Source organism: Taurulus bubalis (assembly GCF_910589615.1).
Source record: "Taurulus bubalis genome assembly, chromosome: 4".
Taxonomy (NCBI): Eukaryota; Metazoa; Chordata; class Actinopteri; order Perciformes; family Cottidae; genus Taurulus; species Taurulus bubalis.
This window is the reverse complement of record NC_136592.1, coordinates 33,121,497-33,144,785: the sequence shown is the minus strand read 5'-3', so window position 1 is coordinate 33,144,785 and position 23,289 is coordinate 33,121,497. Positions and strand designations below refer to the sequence as shown.

At 43.6% G+C, this 23,289-nt stretch overlaps 2 protein-coding genes across 2 annotated transcripts; both read left to right on the top strand.

Annotated features, from left to right (window-relative positions):
* Window positions 1-1,614: 1,614 nt before the first annotated feature.
* Window positions 1,615-12,813, top strand: nrde2 (NRDE-2, necessary for RNA interference, domain containing). Its single transcript, XM_079216554.1, has 19 exons — window positions 1,615-1,708; window positions 2,546-2,651; window positions 3,076-3,273; window positions 3,385-3,525; window positions 3,758-4,014; window positions 4,111-4,352; window positions 5,024-5,248; window positions 5,441-5,630; window positions 5,830-5,963; window positions 6,873-6,993; window positions 7,081-7,253; window positions 7,349-7,520; window positions 7,641-7,861; window positions 7,982-8,465; window positions 9,491-9,900; window positions 10,085-10,224; window positions 11,075-11,216; window positions 12,306-12,377; window positions 12,573-12,813. Exons 1-19 carry the CDS (start codon window positions 1,648-1,650, stop codon window positions 12,696-12,698), a joined length of 3,615 nt encoding a protein of 1,204 aa, XP_079072680.1. The 5' UTR covers window positions 1,615-1,647; the 3' UTR covers window positions 12,699-12,813.
* A 1,954-nt stretch (window positions 12,814-14,767) lies between these two features.
* Window positions 14,768-22,975, top strand: calm1a (calmodulin 1a). The gene is made up of 6 exons (XM_079217604.1): window positions 14,768-14,867; window positions 19,655-19,685; window positions 19,832-19,975; window positions 20,080-20,186; window positions 21,081-21,216; window positions 21,911-22,975. Exons 1-6 carry the CDS (start codon window positions 14,865-14,867, stop codon window positions 21,937-21,939), a joined length of 450 nt encoding a protein of 149 aa, XP_079073730.1. The 5' UTR covers window positions 14,768-14,864; the 3' UTR covers window positions 21,940-22,975.
* Window positions 22,976-23,289: the final 314 nt, after the last annotated feature.

Genomic DNA, 23,289 nt, shown 5'->3' with positions numbered 1-23,289 from the left:
AAGGCACAGCGGACATCTCATTGGTTAACCAAACTTGTTTTAGAGTTTTAATTGGATGGCACTCTGAGAGAGCTCCGTTGTCCTGGTAACGCCAAATAGACTCTAATACACAGCAGCGTTTCTGAAGAGACTCTGAACCAAACCAGAGAAATGTGAGAACAGAAGAGACGAGCGAGTGCTTCCACCGACTCTTTGGGATCATAATGATATGTTAGTGCGATCTCATGTCGTGGGTCCTGACCTGCAAATCAAATGTTTCCCAAATAAAGTCAAATAATTTAGTTCAAATTCCAGGTTTTCCTCCTCCACAAATGACCCAGCATCAGCAGACATCCCATAATAACATTGTTTGACACAATAGAGTGCACCAAAGCCTGTGGAACCAGTATTATAAGTGGGATATAAATTACCTTTACCCCCTTATTATGTTATCCAACAGAACAATTAAGATTTAATTTGAAAGACTGTTCCAAAGGTGGTTTGAACAAATCAAAACTAATTATAAAAAATCGATGCAGTCCCATTTCAACTGAATCCCACCCTTCACAGCAGAGAACGCATATGGCGTTCAGTCTGCCCCTTCAGTCTAAACCTCCTCTTATAATGTCCTGGCATGTGTTCTAGCAGATGAAGCTAATCCTGCAGAGATTTCCAGGGTGAGCAGGAAAAATGTCCATCCTGACCTGGACAATATAACCCTGCTAAATAAATGGTGTACCGCTTTGGCCAGCAATTCTACATTATTTACATTTATCGCTGTTTTTATGAATGTTATGAATTATTTTATTATGAAGTGGAGGATTGTCTCTGAGGATACATCAAAGAATATATTGTGTGGATGTCCTTTCTTAGACTTTGGAGGGGAATTTTGTTTGGATATAGCCTGGGGAGCAACTTGGGGAAAAAAGCACTGTAGATATTTCTTGCACAAATTCATTCCAAAGAGACAATTTTTTATACAAAGCTTATATTTCTGTTATTATTTTTGTGATCATAATAAAAGATTAACTTGACAATAAATGCATTTACCATTTTTGTTTATTTAATTGGAAGCTAAATTATTTTCACTCAGTCAAGAGAGGACCACCATTCCTTTTGTATTCGCTCATAAAGCCTTTATAGCCCTACAGGTGCTGGCCTCAAAATAAGACAACACGTTAAAGTGAACAGCCTCGTATGTATCGTATATATTTGGGATAATATCTCTCGCAAGTCCAAAAGACTTGATTATTAATCCAAAATACAATACCATTTGATCACAATACAGTTTTTAACATTGTAAATAGAAACCACAATCGTTAAGACAATACATATGAGGTAGAAAGGACAATAAAGAAGAAGAAAAAACACAATTAAATACAAGAAATAGATTAATACAATTTCAAAAAGAAGATTGAATTTAAGTATTTCCCGATATGTAGTTAGAATATTTAATTGCGCAACTAAATGTTTGTTTTTATGAACTTTCAGGGAGTTTATAAAATAATTAAAATATTGGTTATTTAAACAAATATCCGTCCATATTTGATTCACCAAATTAACAATAAAAGCGATATTAGGATAATAAAACGGCTACTTTTATTTTAGAGCGCCTCGCTCGTCAAATGACGTCATGTTCCTGCGACTGTTTATGTGCGACCGACCACCATGGCTCTGTTTCCAGCGTTTGCTGAATTAGAGAGCGACAAAGTAGAAGATTCGTCCAAAGGTGACCGCTCTTTCGTTGTGATGTAGACTGATAGTCCTTCTGAAAGCTGTGGGTTTCCTTGTGTGGAGACAATACAGCTGGTATATCTCTCCTGAATGACAGACGTTAGCGTTAGCTTACTTTCCTGTTAGTTGGTTTACATTCCGTCTCCTATTTGCTTGCCTCGTTTTTGTTGATGCTGTTGTTGCATTCAGTTAATAACAAACCGGGAAAACACGGTGTTCTGGTTGCGTGACCAACGACATTGAAAACAACGTAAATTCGCTTTTTTTTTTTGCATATCTATAAGACCAAGTGAGCAACATATGACAATACTGATGATATTCTACAAGGCGTGTGTTTCTGCTGATAACCGAGGAGTGCTGACTGCTTCAAACGCTCGGTGTCTGGGTGTTTTCGTTACTGGTGGAATCACCCATCATGTGCATTCATCACATGGAATCAGAATCAGAAACCGTTTATTTGCCAGGAATGTTTAAACAAACGAGGAATGTTTCTAGGCGGAAGGTGCAGACATTAGACATGAGACGTTCGACGAGACAGACAACAATCATCAACAATAACAACAACAACAGTGCAGTGATATTTAAATCAAGTATAAGATAAAGATAAAGTGCTCAGACAAACAGATAACGTTAATGTAAGTGTATATTAAAGTTAAATTGACGTGTGTTTAAGTTAAAGTGTATGTTAAGTGGCGTGAGTGTTTAGATATGAAGTGTGCAGGGGAGTGACCGGTAAGAAGAAAGAAAAAATAGTCCGAAAACATCAAAGTCTCTCCGTCCTCCTCCTGATTACTGAATAAAACTGACTTTTCCTCCCACTCTCTCCTTTTAGAATTAAACTGGCTGAACAATAAGAGTTTCCAGACCGGGGATGCCCTCTCTCTTCACAATCGTTTTTTTGAGAAGACCAGCGAGAGGCCGAACAAGAAGGAATCAAGGTACGGCTCAAAACCGAAAGCTGTGTTTTTTTTCTTCTTCTTGCAGAAACAATACTGGACATTCTGCTTTACATGTTCAACCTCGTGGTTTGTAGCATCTCTTAGGTTTCTTCCAAAGTCATTGTCAGCGACGCAAGGTGGGATTTTATTGTTGCTGCTATACGATTGTTTTATTACATTTTCTGATCCTTTTACATTGCACATTACTCCGTCTGTTTATTTGTTTCCAAGTTCTCATTCCTCTTACGCGCATCTGTTTTTCTTCACTGTGAAGCCCTCTGTTTAGAAACTTGTGAAATTAACTTTTGAAATGAAGTACAGGAATGTTTGTCAAATAAATTCTTGGTTTTGCTTGCAGCAGGTTATTCAAGGATTCACGTTGGGTAACGTTAAGTTATCACCTTATAATCCTCAGTGTTGGCAGAGATGTGAGCTCTGCAGAGGGAGAGGAGGAGGAGGAGGAGGAGGAGGAGGGTAATGTGCCACCTAAAAAGAAGAAAAAGAAGAGTGAAAAGAAGAGGAAAAAACACAAAAAGAAGAGTGGGAGACACTCTGGCGGCAGTGGGACTGACTCCGAAACCGTTTTCCCCAGCGACCTCAAAAGGGAGCAAAAAGCAGATGGGTACAGACGCACGCTTTGACATCACACATGCTTACACTCTTGATCTCGTACACAATAGCAACGGCTAGCTCCTGTTCTCTGTTCACGGTTGGCGTCTGTGCTGCCATGCAGTCCGCAGGTTGCTCCGTTAGCAAGCTGTTTCTCCTGGTTGGATGACCTCAAGTCGCCCACGGAGCAGCCGTTCTGTGTGGACCGCAAACCCGACCCATCCAACTGGACGTACAAGTCCCTGTACAGAGGAGATGTAGCCAGGTAACACACACACACACACACACACTTACATTCTGCACCACGAGGGCAATGCCGTGGCATCTTTCTCCTTCTCTTAGCTACTATCTCATCTCATGCAAACTACCTTCAGTTGGTTCTCCCTTTTTAATTACAAATCAAAACGATTGGGAAAGACTCCCTGTGACTCTTCAGAGGAGTAAACATAAAAACCTCTATGTCCTGGAAGTACGTAGAAACTCTGTGTGTGTTCCAGGTATAGGAGGAAGGGAAGCTCGTCCTTGGGCCTGGACCCTCTCAGACAGGGAATCATCTGGGAGGAGTCGCATAAGAAACAGAAAGGCGGGGAAAGGAAAAAAACAGCCGACAGATACTTCTCTGCGGTCAGTCGCCAGCTGCTGAGTGCCGAGCCCCCTGTTCCCACGTTACCGAGGGTTCCTGGGTGCGGCAATGCCATCAGCCCCACCCCCTTCCTCCCGCTGGGGGACGAGGAGAACAAAGGAGGGGAGACCGGTGAGAGATTTAGCCACAACGGGTTAACAGCATCAAGAAGTAGGACAAAGAAACCTCAGCTGGTGTGACAAAAAAAAATGTAATTTGTCAATCCAGGTGTCAGAGTCCCGACATCGTCAGTAAATCCTCTCGGTGTGTATGACTCCTCCACGGCCCTCTGGCTGCAGGGGAAGGGGCAGCAGCAGCAGCAGCAGCAGCAGCAGCAGCAGCAGCAGCAGCAGGACACCCAGACGGGGCAGAGCGCAGCGCTTTTGACCGGGAGGACTGAAGAGTTTAACAGGCGACTCAGAGAGCAGCCAGCAGACACGCAGCTATGGATACAATTCATTCGATACCAGGTGCAAAGACGCTCCTTATTCCCCTTCACTTGCCTGACAGGCGGCTTTGAATTGCGCTGATGTGCCGTACATTTTGTTCGTGTAAATGTCGGTGCTTGCGTGCCTGGTTTGCACACTTTTGTATTACAATCAGTTTATTAGAGGCCTTATTCTATATATTTCTGATCATTAACAAAACCCCAGATTAAGACAAAAACCAACAATGTGTGAGTCTGTCTCTCAGTATTTCCTGACGTCTCTATCTGGTCTGTAACCCTCAAGGCCATTCATTTCTACCGAAGATGTACTTATGTAAAAATAGGTCAGAAATATACAGTTTTTCATTCTTTTAAGAAAGGCTTAGTCATTTATAAAAACAGATGGTCACAGTAGTTTTTTCTAGCAAATGTTCGTCAAACAAAACAACTACAGGTCAGAAAATGTTCCGTCTGGGACGATAAAGTTAAAGTTGTGATGTAAGTTTAAATGTTTGTGCACCATGTAGAACCGTCTCACATGCTGGATGTCAAATCACGTGCATGTTTCCACGCCCTCTGTATTGTAACTTCCACATACATATTGTATCATGTGACCCCAGTGGGATCGTCACATCAGCCCCCTGCAATCGGCAGATTATTCCGAAGGTTATTCCGATGCACCGCTACCGATGAACCTCTTCCCTCCCTCACCAGGACGAGCTGAGTGCGACAGTGTTTGGAGGTGAGGAGGAGCAACAGGGCAGCGACACGGCCGAGCGCCGCAAGTCTTCCTACAGAGCGGTGCTGGAGAAGAAGCTGAGCATCGCGGAGCGCGCAGTGGCCACCAACCACAGCTGCGTAGCGCTGCAGCTGGAGAGGCTCAGGATCTGCCAGGAGCTCTGGGAGCCTTCGCTTCTGGCTAAAGAATGGAAGAAACTGGTCAGTCTACATGTCTATCTGTGTTTCCATCCTACTCATACCTACTGCTTCTGAGTTTTGACTCCAGCTGTTGTTCATTTATTTGCCCTAAAAAGAGTGCAACATAGCTGTACTCTACGTCTTGTATGTGGTTTACTCTGTTTCACTCCTGTAATGCTAAGGCTAACTCGTGTTTTATCTGTTGTGCCTCAGGTGTTCCTCCACCCAAACAGCGCCCCCCTGTGGAGGGAGTACCTGCTGTTCACCCAGAGCTACTTCAGCAACTTCACCGTATCAAGGGTCAACTCCGCATACGGGAAGTGTCTGAGCACGCTCAGTGCGGTGCGCGATGGCAGCATGGTCTCTCACCCGGCCATGCCAGGGCTTGAGGAGGATATGTTGGGTAACAGAGATTTAGTTTAGCCGTTACTCACCCAGTGGTTCTTCAGTTACCCCGCACAGTTTCGTCACAAGGCAGTCGCACGTGATGCATCACATACGCATTAGTTCAAATGCAAAGCCTTTTTGTTTTGGATGCTCAATGCTTATTATTGGAAGTTGTTGTAATTGTTCCCGGTTGTCTTTTCTCTCTTTCTGTCCAGATATCTTCATCCAGCAGTGTCACTTCCTGCGTCAGTCTGGTCACTCAGAGAAAGCAGTTTCTCTGTTTCAGGCCATGATCGACTTTACGTTCTACAAACCCGACAGCGTACGGAAACTGTCCACCAAGCAGCAGGTACACACACACACACACACACACACACACACACACACACACACACACACACACACACACACACACACACACACACACACACACACACACACACACACACACACACACACACACACTTTAAAGCAACATAACTTCACATGCTAATCCTAACTTTTAGTATTTGAATGGCAAATCTCAGCCAAATGCTGGTAATGAATCGTGCCCATAGTCTTGTGAGCTCGCCAGGCAGCCATGCAGACATTAATTTCTTTGCCCAGGCTAAGAAATAGTAAATGTCTACACTTCAGTTTAAAAAAGAACTACAACGTGGTAATTAGGAAGCCTCAGGGGTGCTGGGAGGTGGATCTTGTCGCCTGTGGACAGAGTTAGCAGAATCTGTGAGCGATGCTTTTACTATCGGTCTCGTTTGTCTTAAGCATGCACATAACGACACCACCCATGCAAGCAGGCGACTCGGTACACATTCCTCCCAATGGGTTCATGCTATTATACCGATTGACAGCTGGTGCCAGTAGCGTGCAAAGAAGCGTAGCGGTGTGCCAGCAGAGGCAGTGGAGAAGGAGAAGTCTGCTAGCGAGCAAACATGGTGTAAACAACACAGGATATTTTTCTTTAGATCTCCATGATACACACAATATAACACTGAATGTAACTTTTTCATTTTAACAAGACAACTCCATAGGTCACCTTTTATGAGACGAGAGGATAGATTCCTCTCATCTAAAACTAAGCAAGAAAGCAAATATGTGTATTTCTCACTAAAATGTTGAGTTATTTCTTTAATGAAGCAAAACAGCAAAATATGGTCACTTGGAATGATTCTTCTTTTCATGGGCATTGTAAAAACACAAGAGGACACCCACCAGTGCGCCTAAATTCTAGTTAAATTCAGTTTTTATGTGTGCACAGGTTGAGTTCTTCGAGCCGTTCTGGGACAGCGGGGAGGAGCGGGTCGGAGAGTTGGGCGCCAGAGGCTGGAAAGCCTGGATGCTCCAACAAGAGCGAGGAGGGTGGCTGCAACCCAGCGCAGGTGAAACGCACGCACTGTTGGCGTAAATCCTGGAATAATCTCTGAATTGATAGGTGGGCTAAAAGTGTGTGTTTTGTTTTTCCGCAGAGGAAGAAGAGGAGGAGGAAGAGGACGAGGAGGAGGTGAAGGATCGGAGCCAGCCCAGGTGGACAGTCTGGTTGCACGTGGAGCCGTCTCGTGAAGCGGCTCACTGGCTTCCCTGGAGGCCCGACAAAACCAAGGGACAGTCAGAAGTGGACTGTGAGGACCCGGACAGACAGGTAGTGATTTTAAAGTGAGCGAAAACGAAACCGCTATATACCGTAAGTGCGACCGCTTTGTTTGACTTTATCTCTCTCTTTCGCTCCAACTGTAGGTGTTGTTTGACGACATCGGCCCGTCCCTAATCTGTCTGTCTTCGCCAGAGCTCCAGCTCCGTCTTCTTCTCCGCTTCGTCTCCTTCCTGGGGCTGCCCGTGGATTCTGTGCTCTCTGCTGCCCCCTGTCAGCCTGGCCTGCTGCTGGAGAACCTTTCTCTGCTCACGCAGGGTAAAAGAAGCTACAGCTATAACAAAACGCACTAGCTATTTATTTATCTATTTTGTATGAATAGAAGGAACAACTTGAAGCCAGTCGTTGACACAAAGCTGACTTTATGCCACATCTTAGGTAATGATCTCAAGTGTCCTCTGACCTCCCACGACCTACCTGACCCCGGGGTTAACTCTGTGGGTCACACGACCACTCTCCAGGGAACGAGGAAGTGGGTGGGTCTTGGGAAGCTGGGCGAGAGGTTTGTCGCCAACGTCTTCGCCGTGGTCCAACCTGTCCTTCCTGCCCACCACCGAGCCACCCTGTCCCTCAGCTGGATGCAGTACGAGAAGCTCAAGGTAGGAGTCGGCTTATCGGACTCCAAGTTAAGTGTTGGAAGAAAATGGTCAACTTTCAGTAAAACAAGAAAAAAGTCTGACCTCTGCACTGATTTACTCATTTGTGTCTGTACATGTCAGGTCTTGCGCTGCCTGCGTACCGGCAACAAGAAGCGCCTGCGCTCTCAGGGCAAAAGCAGCAAGCGGGTTGCCAAGCAACTGCTCAAAGAACCCGACAACCGCTCGTCGTTGGCGCTGTGGCAGGAGTACGCCCACCTGGAGTGGATGCTGGGCAACCTCGAAGAGGCTCGCAAAGTCTTCTCAACGGCCACGGCGATGGCGGGAGCCGCGGGGCTGAAGAGCCCCGCCCTCTGCGAGCTGTGTCTGCAGTGGGCGCAGCTGGAGGTGGAGGACGGCTCCAGCGCGCGGGGGGGAAGGCTAGCGGACGTCGCCGTGTGCCCGGCTGTTTGTGTGCTAACCCGGCTAGCGGAAGGAACCTCCTCATCCTCACAGTCCCTCACGCCGGTTTCCATCCTGAAAGCCAGGAAGTCGTACGAGCAGGCTCTGGCTGCCGGCTTGTCAGCCCTGGACCAAAGCCTCCGCAACCCTCAGGCCAACAGAAAAGGTTCACTTCTTAAACCACTTCTGTGTGTTTCATCTGTCACGGAGGGACTACATGTCTTATAAAAGGCCCACATCTGTGGTTTTGCATGTTTTGGCCCCTTTTCTACTCGATTCATCAGTGCAATTTTATCAACTTCTTTGCAGCCAGTAGTGCTTGTTCTGGTAATAAGTCATTATTACCAGTTACGCACCAGTCCAACTTTGTACTCCCCTGTCTACCAATACCAAGCATTGGTCGGATACCGGTGCTCTCTCTAAATTCAGGCAACATCTCAAACGTGAAAGTCATTGGAGTCATTTTCATGTAAGGTCACATGAGAGCAGGGATAGCTGTGACGCTAAAAGCTGAGTCGTTTGTTGTGATTGAAAACATGTGATTGATGGCAGAAACACAGAATTTTACAATGACAGTGGAGAACAAACTGTATTTATTGTGGATTGGTGCATAGCTAATTATTCAAAAATACTAGTATAATTATTTGTAATTAGATGAAAGCATTGACAAACTAATGGGAGCCACTGGCCTCTCCAGTCTCCATTCTACTTACAGTAACTGTTCTTACCAGTCAAGCTAAGGCATTCAGTTTCTTGCAGGTTAAAAAGCCAACGAACACATCTTAATTAAAACTAGTTTTAATAATAATAATTAGTTTTAATAATAATAATTAATAATAATAATACATTTTATTTGTATCGCGCTTTACAAGGTACTCAAGGCACTTTTATGTAATGCATCAGTTGAATGCACAACCCAAGTTGATGAGGCCTTTTTCGCAGGAGACATTTTGACGTCACAGAAGGAAAAGCACAGGTTTAATAATCAAATGAATGATGGCTGAATTCCATTTTACTGCTTCAATTTCAGGGTCCTGGTGTTGTGCACACTAGCTCACTGTCACACAGGCATGGATTACTGGCACACCTTTGTTAACGTTATTAGTAACAGCTGTACTTTTCCTACTGTGACGGGTCTGAGCAGCTATCTGCCATTAATTTAATCATCTCCTCTCATCGTTCCACCGACAGCTCACGAGGACCTGCTGGGAGACAAGCTGAGGCCGAGGGGCCTGACAGGCTGCTACGCTCTCTTCCAGTACCTCACGATGGGCGTCCAAGCAGCGAACGCCGTCTACAGCCAGGCCAGAGAGCGGACGGAGAAGCTGCTCCGCACGCTAACGCAGCGCAGCAGTGAGGGGGAGGAGGCCAGGCTTGCTGCTACTGATGCTGGCCAGTCTGCAGCGGACTCCAGCCACACCAGAGGCCTCTGTGTTCCCAGGCTGGCCTCCGAGTGTGAGGCATTAGCAGTGCAGCAGGCTGCGTTGCTTAGGTACCACAACAGCGTCGGTGTGTTTCCACTGGCAACCCTGAGACAAACGCTGACCTCCGCCCTCGCCACCTGGCCCAGCAGCGCCCCTCTCTGGAGCATATATATACAGGTGAGCAATTTTCTCCTCACGAGAGACCAAAACTCATTTCGTATCTGCGTCATCGTGGGTTTGAATTAAATCAGTTCGTCATTTGCAAGGAGCTTCTCTAGATGTGTGTTACCCACTTAATTCTGTAGCGAATGCGTATTTGTTTAATTTGGCTCGATGGCCCTCATTTGACCCTGTGTTTCAGGTGGAGAACCGTTACCATAGTGCCGGCCGGGCGCGTCGTTTTTTTCACTCTGTAACCAGGGACAACAACAGCGTGGTGCCGCGCCTCTTTGCCATTGTTGCCGAACAACAAAGGAAGCAGCTGGTGGACGCTGCTCAGAGGTGAGAGCAGAAAGGATGATGGGTAGGCGCGAAGTTCTCCTGCACTCGTGTTGTAAGCGGTGTAACAACTTCCTCATCAAGATGCCGTGATCATTGTTTTCTCTAATCCCCTGTTCATTATATTACGGGAGCAACTGAGAGAAAAAACATCCTGGCAATCCATTTTCTAAGAAAGTAGAATAGGTTTTGCCAGGATAATAAAAGTTCCTTATTTTTTAATTTTTCTTTCATCTGTAAAAACAGGTGGGGGAAAAAAATAGGTTTTGACAAGTGACATTTGTTGTTGTTGTAATTCCCATTTCGGCCACAAGAGGCTGAAGTTTTAAATTTGAGGAAGAGCATTCATGTTTTCTTCCAGGTGAGATTGTATTTCCTCATGTACTCTAAACACAAGCTACATAATAATGTGTTTTAGCAAGTTATGTAAATTTAGACCTGTGGTTTTATATGGCCGGTGTGGCTAGCTAGTCTCCCAAAGTCTCATTTGATTGGATGATTTGTTTTGTAGGATGAGTCAATGTGTTCCCTTTATTACAGAAGAGAAATGACATATTGATGTAAAAATACTCTAATGCTGTTTTATTCATTTATTTTTTACATCATATTTTGCATATAAAAAGTGATTTAATGATCAATTAACACAGGATTAAACCTGGGGAAACGGATGCTCTTAGGCATTAACACAGGAGAGAATACTATTTAGATCAAATTGAGAAAAGGCATCACCAGAAGGCTTTCCTCACTTGTCTCTCAGGGCTTCCGTATTAATGCGTGATAAGACTAGAATCTATCAAAATTCCTATTGCCTACATGACCTATTACTAATTGTATGTTTTCATGGTCATTATAGGTCTTGTTGCCATGATGCTGCCTTGCCCATCCTGCCTGAGAATGGCCTCAGCAACCGTATCCGTGGACTGTTTGAAAGCGCCATAGCAACCGAGATGGGCGCTCACTGCCCTTTACTTTGGAGGATGTACATGCACTTCCTGGTGAGATGGCAAATAATGCTCACAAATTCAAATGTTTATTGTGAGGACACAATTTATTATTTACTTGACCTCATTTCCTCATAGATTCAGTTTAAAGAAAATACAAAGTAGGGGAAGTTCATAATCTGTTTTCAGCGGATTTAATGGTGGTAAACTAAACTTGAACTTCTTACCTTTTCAAGCTAATATCGTTTGAATTATTAGAGTTAGCTTTGCCTTTGCTAGAGCCGGTAAATGGACGCTAATGCCGATACATTAGCCGTGCGACCGTCAACTCTGTCAACACATCCAGGACCGTAGTTCTGTCCTTCACAATAAGATGTCACGCTTCAACAACTCCAAACTATGCAACAAAAGCTCGGTCATTTCCATTTGAGTGTGTGCCATACCGCCACCTGCTGGATGTTTTGTTAAACTCTTCTCATGTCAGCAACACAGCAGCTGATGCATGGTGTTTCTTACACGCTCAAAGGGGTATAAAACCAGTAAATTAATGTAAAATGTTGAATAGAACGTTGGTCTGCCTTTTTGGGGGGGAAAATACACTACGACATATACGACCATATTCTGAACAAACAGCTTGACTTCATGTGCCTAACAGAAACCTGGCATAACCCAGGGGACTACTCCGTCCCTTTGGCTATAACTACATGGAGGAAGCCTGCAGCTCTGGTCGTGGTGGTGGACTAGCCATCATGCTAAAACTAAAACTATCTCCTCTGCCAATGCCGTATCTTTCCTCACTAATATTGTCATTGTTGGTGATTTAAATATCCATGACGACAACCTCTCCTGTCAGTTTGCAGCAGATTTCCTGAGTGTGCTTGAGTGGCCTGCAGCAGCATGTTGAGGTTCCTCCTCACACCAAGATCCTACTGGATCTGGTTATCACTGACTTTGTGTTACGTCACTGTCAGCTATTTCTTTTTCATTATACTTTGTTTTTAACTATGTTTTAACTGTTTTTATTTGTTTTACTTAGTGTATATTGGCTCTGTGGCACTCTGAGATTGTTTAGAATGAAAGGTGCGTTACAAATAAAATGCAATATTATTATTATTATCACATCTGCGCTGTTTGTATTCGCAGGTGTCTGAAGGGAAGGTGGATAAAGCCACAGGGATCTTCTACAAGGCCTTACAGAACATTCCCTGGGCTAAGGTGAGCTACAGACTAAGAGTAAACGTGGTGTTCCCTCACAGCAGCTGACCTCGGGATACTTCATTCTTAAATTGTACAATTGTACATATGTGAAATCAGTTCTCTCTTTCTTTCTTTCTTTCTTTCTTTCTTTCTTTCCTTGTGTGTGTGTGTGTGTAAATTTGCATTAATGCAAATATGTGCGTGTGTGATCAGGGTCTGTACATGGACGCAGTGCAGCTGTTCCCTGAGCATCTGCAGGAGTTTGTAGATCTGATGACGGAGAAAGAACTCCGACTCCGACTGCCTCTCGAAGAACTGGATATACTACTGGAGGACTGAACACACACTTCATTCAAGAACATGAGTTTGCTTTACTGGCAACATGCCAATTTCAGCACACTTAATGGCAAGAAAAGGAGACCCACATACACTTGGATGAATACACACATTTAAAGAGTGAACTAATGATTATCCTTTGTACATGTGTTTTAGTACCAGATACTGTTAATAAATATATTATTCTATTGTGCTGTGTTGTGTGCTGTGTAGGTTCGCTTATGCATACCGTTTTAGTGCATTTAAATCTAATAAAATATCATATTTTAAAAGTTCATGACATGTTTATATTAGATGTGATCGCAAAGGGCAACTGCACATTAGAGAATAATACAATTAATTGTAAATAAATACTGAGATAAATGAGAAATGCCACGTAACACCATCTAGGCATTTTACTGTGAATGTGCCTCAACTTGTTGATAATGCTTTGGACATCCCTGTTTAGGAGTCACCAGAGGATAATGAGCTGAAATGATATTGTGTCCCTGCACCTTGGTGATGGACGATCTTACCCAGTAACCAAGAATAGAAAAGAACAGGCTGGCAGTGTCAAGTTCAGGAAGTTTTCACTTTTTTAAAAGTGAGTTCTAGCTTTCAGTTTCATCTTCAATTTCATCATATGACAAGTACTTATGCAAAATCTGACACCAAGTTTAACAATGCATTACTATAGTTGTTGTTCATTTAAATCATCTAATTTTAAAATTTCCAATTTTAACATCAGGAATTCAGGCTCAGTTTTAAGCTTATATGTCCGTATGTAGTATGTTATTATTTTTTTCATTCACTTTCTCGACTCACCTGTGAATTACTTGGAAGTCTCACCTGCCCTATTTTTTGTCACTCATAACGCAGCACATACTACACACACACACTAGCGGTGGAGTCGCTCCCTCCTGCCGTCGTTGCCGCGCCGTGGTTTGACGCATTGCAGATCCGCCCTGGCCAATCAGCGGCCTCTGTACACTGTGCAGAATATTGCAGGTCTCTTCCATCCAATCAGAATCCGCCTCTCAAATGCAAAACCCCAACTTCCCCAGTGCCGTCAACCCGAATATATCCTTCCGCCTGGATAAAAACCTGTGCAACACAAGCTAGTCCGTTACTTTGACATTTTAGACAGATTAAAAAACTAGTATAAATAGACACGTGAAACCTCTCGCCTTTCTCTTTAAAGTCGAACGACCACTATTAAGAACGACTCAATTAATGTAATAAAAGTTACTCACTAGGCTGCATTTTATGACAATACAAACATACAGCCTATTACTGTGTTAAAGAAGACTAATGTTTTTTGCCTGAAAATGCAATATTTGTTACGGCTATTTAATTGTTAATGATGATGCTCCACAAACATTTGTATTAGGCCCACAATGTCAAGCCATGTGGATAAATGCAGACGCCTGTTGCAGTTAATCAGGATTACACTAATAGTGTGTGTCTATGATTTTGATGCTCAATGATGGGCTGCAGTTAGTCTGTTTTATAACTGCATGAGTTCATAACAGAAAAGTGGACTTCATTTAATTTGGTATCACCTTAGTCTAGTTACACACCTGTCGATGTGTCTAAATCTCTGAATACACATATCAAGGGGGGCTTGGGGCAAAGCAGACAACTGACCAGGTTCACTGCATGAACCATTTGTTGTGCATATTCATAATACAATTGTGTTTAAACACATCGGAACAAACAGAGTATGCAGCGCACAGAGGGCGTTTTATGTGGAGTCAGTAGTTGGTGGTCAGCACATTCTAGCCCAAAGGCCCCCAGAAGTTAATCCAGTCTTCCGCAGCATGCAAACCCTTTCACGAACAATCATAGCAGCACTCACTGGTTTAAACAAAAATATATGTTTAACTAAGAAACCCGAATAATTAAGAGCAACATCCTTTTATAAAACACATAAAACGTGACACCTCCGTGGACGGGTACGCGCACATCAGTAGGCTTGTATGCGTGCACACGTGTGTGCGTGCACGCTTGAAGAGACGGAGCCAGGACGCCGCACTGATTTAGAGACTTCCCCAGTGCGGAGGAATACAGTGATCCGTACAGCGGTGGTTCGTCCTGCCTGCCCGCCTCCAGCCAGCCTTGCTCAGCGGCAACCTTCCATTTCCTATCTCCCTGTAGCGTTAGCAGACCGGGCTCCCGACTCAAACAGACATGGTGAGTATTTAATCAACCACGGCTTGAAATGTACGACTTGAAATGGTGTCACGTTGACTGAATGCCAGCTTGGTGCTCTGAAGTGTCCGGATAGTCGTTGTGTTGGAGGGATACCCTGCAGCCTCAATTGCGGAGAAGTCGAACGGACTAACCGCTGAGTTAGCTACCTAGCTAGCTGCTAACACTGTAAACGGAGACGCTTACCGCGTCGGTGTTCCCGCGATTGAACTTAAAAACGGTAGTTGATATTGTGTCGCACTGAAGGGACCCTAATTGTTACAGGTGGCCGCATACTGTCAGTAGTTACGGCGGTTGGCTTGGCTTCCAGTATTAGCATCACAGCTAACGTTACGTCCCCAGTACTGCTTATCTGAGAGCTGGACCACCGGTCCACGGACGGAACGTGTGCGGTTTCGTGTCGAGAGTACCGGTAACGGTAGTTTGTTCCCATAGCGATGCTGACGACGCAGTTGTTAGTGTCGAGTCTCTTCCTGGTCTCTTCGCATATTTTTTTATGCTGGTGTTGCACAGACGCTCGACATCCAGCTATAAGAAAGACCGGTGGGTGAGGTGGATTTACCGTCCGCTCCTACAGCGAGCCACCCGTGAATATAGGCTCACGTATGATCATAAATGTCCCCATGTTAACCATCCATAACAGCTATCGAAGTACAACATCTAACCATTGTAAAAATAAATAAAAAAACGCATTAGTGATAGCTGCAAATCCTAATTAGGTCACATAATATGGTGTAACACCTGTACCACACAATTAACACAGACATTCGCTTACATTCACACACGCATGTTGTTGTGGGGAAATTTGATTATATGGTATGGTGGACCTTTTCTTGAGGCAATATTTTAGTCTTAAATGTATAGCGTTTGTTTGACAGATGGAATCTGCTCAACACATTGTTGGCTCCTTTTATTCAGGCAAATCCCTTTAGAAAAAGCCTTGCAGCAGCATATCACTTAAATTTATGTTTGTAGTGGATAATTTTCTAGATCACATCATTGACACATCATTTCACATCTTTGACACATCATCCTCACGTGCACGTCTTGACTAACACAGTGGTTTGTGTGTGTGTGTGTGTGTGTGTGTGTGTGTGTGTGTGTGTGTGTGTGTGTGTGTGTGTCTTTCTGTCCCAGCAGCTCATTCATATTAAAAACCAGCAGGTCCTTGTTTTTCGTCAGAAAACGATGGACTGTTTTTTTTCTTTCTTATTGTTTTACACCGGAGAGAGAAAATCTAACTTTTATTTCCTGAGATATTTTAGGCTTGTGAATCGTGACATTACCTATGAAAGATACTTCAATTTGTTGAAGCCTATAACATTTGGTTTCCTCAAATAAAGTCAGATAGATGAGCTTAAAAAACAAGTTACGTAATTGATACAATGAGTGAGATTGGTAGAATGAGAGTGTTTAATGAATGAATTTCATTTGAATGTCCCTGTTAGATATGTTAAATATCTAACATTTTGTGAAGGCTTCTGTAGTATCCATTTCTTTAGCTGCCTATTTAATTAGTTACCAGGCTGGTTTATGGTTACTATAGCTACATGGTTGGAAAAGTTTGATAAGGAAGTAGTCACAGGGATTGAGTAATTTGTTACAATTGTCATGGTTCCTTCTATTTGTGAGACTTGTTTAAGGAAGAAATACTTGTCAGTCATCCTACTGCAGTTGGGCGTGTGAAATGCATGTTCATGGTTAGCCCATTGAAGTGAGATTGTATTGAAAATGAAGTATACATCGGTGTGTTCTTGTGTGTAGCTTTATTTATCAAGAACCATTTTTACATAAAAATGACCATTTAGAACTGTTAATTACTGATTATTCTTGACTTTAGTAGCAGGGTTGAATTTAATAATGTATTGAATCCACCCCTGCTACTAAATATATGTTCTATTTCCCTCCTAAATGTTGTATTACTGTTCATGGGCGCTTTAAAAATAAATCATAGAGCCTACATGCTGCACTCGCTATCGCATGAGCATTGCAGCACCTTGAGAGGAATTTGGCCTGCGTATTAGAGGGGTTAGCAGCTTGTTAACCACCGCTAGAGCGCACACTCATGCATTGACACAAATCCCCGCTGTCATTATCATCAGCCAAATTCTGAACGCCTAATATTTATTGCTTGACAGTACTCTACCTTTTGTAGTAGAGGAAGCTGTTCTGTTTTGACCATTATTATCATCTTTTCTTTCTCTCATTCTCTATATTCATATGTAGGATCAGATTTAGAGTATTGATTATCATCATTAGCTTTATGCTTTGATTTCTAAAGCTCTTCCAGACAATGTCTTAATATTTTAATGTTATGTTAGACATTCCGAAAAAGATTGAAATATTACTACTAGTCATCTCTGTCTCATAATATTTCTGTTTCATAAGATAACTGCATGCCATGTTGCTAATACAAACTATTAGAGATGGTCCACTACATCAAAATAAATATAGAATTTAACTTTTCATGAAATTCAAAATGTGGAAAGAACATTAAAAAAAAAAAAGATTCACCAGCAAAAGGACTAAGAAGACATTCTCCACCTTTTTTAAACATCTGATTAGAATCACATTTTGCACATTCGTATATGTACATTGACAGTTTAGATTTAGTTTTTGTAAAAAGGGCAGTTTTCCATTTTTGGCTCATTTACTTCAACAAACCTTAACTCAGGACTCACGGCAAAGTCCTTCTGCGTGTGTCACCTGCAGAATCTATTGTAACTGTGGAGAGAGGGGGCCATTTGGTGTGACCCATGATGCTGTCTAGGAGGTCCGATGACCAGCCAACTGATCCTCCCTAGGAGTTGCAACTGTAGCAGTGAGATGACAGGCCACGGTTTAGCACATGCATATAGACACACAAAACCACTGTGACCTCCCCCAGTTTGGACACTGTTACACTCACACACCGTAAATCAATTTCTTGACACATTTGGGTGACGTCCTCTGGCCTGGCCTCTATATATACGCACACACTCTCTCACTCTCTTTAAAAGTGTTGAATGCTATTCATCTATTGAACTACTGCAGGAGGTGGACACTTCATCTGTACATCCATCTGTACTGTTCATCTGTTGGAGATGGACAGACGGCTAAGCCTTCACTGTCATGCCTAGGCTTACACGCACACTGACGTGGAGGTACAGGGAGTGAGGTTCTCTATCGCCTCATGCAGTTGGAGTCAGGTGCAGTCAGGGAAGGACAGCGTCTGGTCACATACCCTCACAGCGCTGCAAGACACAAGGACAGAAAGAAAGATCGACAGTTTAGCAGACGGATTTATTGAGAGACAGACAGACAGACAGACGGATGGACAAGTAACCAGGAAAACATCAACAAACCAGCTTTTCTATCCGCTCATGGAAGAGAGATACCTCGCCTGTCAGGTCGGTGCCAATACCCTGACCTTTGCCACTCCAGAGCGATTGTGAAAACTTCTGTCATCCATCCAGCCGCTTGCACTGGATGGATTGAAAGACGAGTCCTGCGGTTATCCTGTCATCTGATCACCATTTGTGTCCATCCGGCTATCTACCTATCCAGGAGGACTAAAGACATAATCTGTTTTGCCATCTACTCAAAACTCTTTTCCCCCCTTAACCTTACAGTTATGTAACTATTCAGAGAGATGGAAAAACCTGCTGTCCACCTTTTCCATCCACCATCTGATTTACAAATCAGGAGCGACTGATAGATGTCTAGCCATAATTTTTTTCATCCACCTATTCCTCCCATCCTGAGACATCCTTTCTGCCCTTCATGCCATCATTCCTTCACCATGCTGCCTAAGAAAGTTGCCCTGTACCCAGCAGAAGATGAGCTGGTTAACCTGTCCACGGTCTATGACCTCTTGGATGAACAACAGCACTATTACAAGGAGCTCATCCAGCAGCAGGAGAGGAACTACCGAGCCTTCCTGCAGATGTTGATGGATACGTCATCCAGCCGCATGGACAGCCTGGTTAGAGAGATGCAGGACCTGAGAAACTGCCTGCAGGGAGCCAAGACTGAGCTAGCCGAGGTTAAAAAACAGGGTGTCCAGAACAGCAAACGGGCCGAGTGGCTGGCTGAAGGCTTGGTGATGGTGCGAGGGCAGCTGGATGGCCTCAGTGTCAAAACGGGAGTAATTGGGGGAGGTGCAGGAGGAAGGGCCATGGATCTGAAACAGCGCAGAGGTGGTGGGTTAAGGCTGGATGGAGGAGGGAGAGGCGGAGAGGCCAAAAGAACAGCACCAAAAGCTATGAAGCTGGTGGCAGACCTCACAGATATCGACTTTGATGACATCAAGGTTGTTTGCGCACACACACACACACACAGAGCGTTCAGCATCACTAGATGGTCTATTGGTGTTAATGTATTCCTCGTGCACAGACAAAATATCCTACTGTCAATGTTTTAAGTGTCTGTGGTTCATACTGGTCACTTTCTTTGACTAGATGTTAGTGTGCAGGGCAGTTGGTCCCAAAACATTTTTATAAAAGAATTGTGGCATATTGTTACATCACTCTTGAGTTTGTCTCAAAGTGCAGTTCATACAGGTTTCTAGAATGATATTTATGGCTGCAGCACACATGCTTGTTTTAATGGGATTTTCCTCGCCGCTTGCCTCCATTTAGTTTGTGACTACAAGTGTGATGGCTGGAAATGATTCAAAATTGCGTTGGTCCATGAAACTGTTTTTTAAAAACCTGTCGATTCCCACCAGTGTCATGAATCCAGTGTTTTAATCTAATCTTTCCCATTCTTCTTTCTGTTTTGTTATTTAGGCTGACCAACTAACAGAAGAGCAGATTGCAGGTAAGGTGACGCTTTAAAATCACTGCATTACAAGTTCTATTGATACACACATTCCTGCATCACTGGAATATCAGCTTTGTTGCTCATATTTCTTCCTTCATCCTGTCTTCTGTTTATCTTTATCTTGCCGTTTCCCCTTGTGACAGAGTTCAAGGAGGCCTTCTCCCTGTTCGACAAGGACGGAGATGGGACCATCACCACTAAGGAGCTGGGCACCGTCATGAGGTCATTGGGTCAAAACCCAACTGAGGCCGAACTCCAGGACATGATCAATGAGGTGGACGCAGATGGTATGCTCATGCCGCCTCAACATGCGGAGCGATTTAGTTAAACTGGTCTTCATAAAATGTTTTTACCAATATTGACTGTTGACTTCCTTTCTCTCACCCTCCAGGCAACGGGACCATTGACTTCCCTGAGTTCCTGACGATGATGGCAAGGAAGATGAAGGACACTGACAGTGAGGAGGAGATCCGGGAGGCATTCAGGGTCTTTGATAAGGTAAGCCTGGATGTGTGTGTTCTGTTGCGAGAACAGTAATTGTTTCTTAGATGTATTGTGATTTTTCTCATCAGCAGTTTAGCATTGATATACAAAACTCATTAATCTGAGATTAAATTGTCCTTAATAAGGTTAAACTGACAGCTAAGGGACGACTTGCTCTGACAGTGATACTTGATAAAGACCGTCTCCATTGAAAGCGGCATGATGATGTACTGCAGGGCTGTCAAAATGGGTTGTATCTTCAAATAAAGAAACTATTAAAATAACTGAGCATTATGTATGACACCATATCCCATATGGTCCCATCTAGCTGCAAATAATGCCAAGATTTGCAGCGCGCCAGATTGTGCTGAACTTTTGTTACTGGTTATTCTTGTCACTCACTTTGTCACACACGTCCACTGTGTGCTTACACAGAGGACGAGGAACGGCAAATTTGTGATATTGAAATGAGGAGTTATCTTTATGATTCCTCCCTCATTTCACTACAAAAACCTAAATGTGGAGGCAGCTGGCTGTAGGGTTTTGAAAGTGGCTTACTTTGCGATATTGCATGTCATTTCCAGTAAATATCAAAATATAACACTTGATGATGGGAAGTTTAACTCGCCCATCTTTGAAGTGGTTTGTTTACATGATGTAATCTACCGCTTGTTGTTAGAACACGGTGTCACACTTCACGGCCTAGTTCTCTGCCATCAATTGCGGTAGTTGTTAAATTATTCCTCGTTGAGCTCGACCTAACTCTACATTTCACTTTCAATTCATGAAAGCGTGGCGGTCTCAATGACAGCCGCCATAGTCCTGCTTCTTTTTTTTTTTGCCACAGTCTAATCTTCATTTTCTTATTCAAATATCAGCCACCTGTAATGCTGCATGTGTGTTGTGCAGGATGGCAACGGTTACATTAGCGCAGCAGAGCTGCGTCATGTGATGACCAACCTGGGAGAGAAGCTGACAGATGAGGAAGTAGACGAGATGATCAGAGAAGCAGACATCGATGGAGACGGACAGGTCAACTATGAAGGTACAGGACTGTCAAGTCTGTCTTGAAACGTACTTATACTTAAGTACATTTATGGAACAAGGCAAAATTCTGTAAGCCGACAATGTGCAAAATACCAGGTGGTAATCAAGGGGGGGGGATCCCTCCTACTTAGTGCTCCAGGGTTGTGCTGAAGTCTAGACGCAATATGGTCCTTCAAGAAGCCAAGGAAATCAATTGAGCAGTGGACCACACACTTTGCACACATCACGATGCTAATATTGTCAACAATAAGGGTCCTTAGCTCAACTAGCAATGACTAAGCCCTGCAACAGAATCCACAGCACACTCTCCTCTCTAACGCACACACACGCACACACACACATACATACACACACACACACACACATGCGCGCAAACATGCCCACTTGTCTGTCACTGTGCAGCTTTTCTCTTGATGCACAGCAGCTCTATCACAATTCGGTCTCATCAAACAGAGGCTGGAGATTAAAAAACATATTATATCTTATCTTTAAAAAAAGAACGGACCACAAAAAATGAACTTTGCTTTCAACATATTTCCCTAATGCGCCCCTCCCCCAAGACCCCAATATTTCGCACACTGCTGATGATAGACAGAAGTCTGGTTTTCTTGGACTGATGAATCATAATGTTCACTGTGTTCTAAGTAAACAATTTACACTTGATTTTTATTTATATTTCCTTTCCCCCACAGAATTTGTTCAGATGATGACTGCCAAATGAACTGGGCTCACATTGACGACAAAGAATCAGTCAAATGTTTCACTTACCTCTAATTGCAAAAATCTACATTTATTCATACTGTTCTGTATAGACTGAATGTTGGAAAACTAATAATCTGTCCATATTCACGAGCTCAAAAAAGGTAAAAAAATAAATAAATAAAAAGACAAAGAAAAATTCTAAATGAATCTATCTGCATGTACTGGCTTGTATTCCCTGCCCCCAGCGCTGAGCTGCCCCATCAGATCTCAACCTTTTAGCCCAGCAGCATCTCTGCAGCTGGCTGGTTTGGCCACTGCACCTCCGCTTCCTGGTTCCATCTGCCTGATTCATGATGATTATATGGGATGGCCTATGGCCTTTCTTCTATGACTTCCTGTTTTCTTTTTTCTGTTCTTCATGCATGCAGCTTTAGATGGGTTACTGTTGAGAGCCCAACGGCAGAAGGCTGTTGGCCTTAGGTTGGCCTGGGACCCACAGAGAGGAGGGAGGGTTGGTTGACAGATGGATGGGAGTAAACCGGCGGAACCTTTGCAGTTTGCTTACCTAAATGAAGTCAGTGACAACAGAGATATTTTTAAGAAATATTTTAAAATGGAATAACTCATTTTAGATTCTGTGTTTCTGGCATGTCAGGATACTCGCTTTATCCTTTGTGTGTTTACCTTTTTTGAGGGGGAAGCTTGGGTGGGGCATAGATTTGAGCCGGTTGGGTGGGCTTTAAAGGGGATGATATACAAGAGCGACTTTGAGGCGATGTGGCCGTCACCGAAGCTCGCTTCAGGCCGGTATATTGCCTCAAAGGTGGCACTTGTATTAATGATTCTACGGGGAGTTAATTTCAGTTTAGTGGGGACAGGGTCGGTGCTTTGCGGCATTTCTATCTTGTGTTTGTGTGTGAGTGTGCGTGTGGGTGCGGCGAGGCCCGGCCCAGTCCAACTGTTCTGTTCAGTTCAGTTGATCTGCATTCCAAGTTGTACATGCTAGTCTTTACATTTTGTTTTTCCAATAAAATCTCATGAAGTAACATCTCGTACTGGGTCTTGTGTTTATTCTCGGTGAAGGCAGATTCTGTGGGGGAGGTGCTGCTCTAAAATGACTCATCTGTGCTACTTATGGCATGCTATGTCTTTCTGGGAGTGTAAGTGTATGCGCACACACACACACACACACACACACACACACTGAAGCCCACCAAAAACACATTTTGTGAGGAAAGTTGGTCAGCCTTTACATTCCTAAATCTAAATGAGGATCAGAAACACTAGACGAGAACACAAACGTACCACAAAAAGTTGCAACTAGTCTCTTTCACACACTGAGTATTTGCATAGCAACCAAGTGATTGCA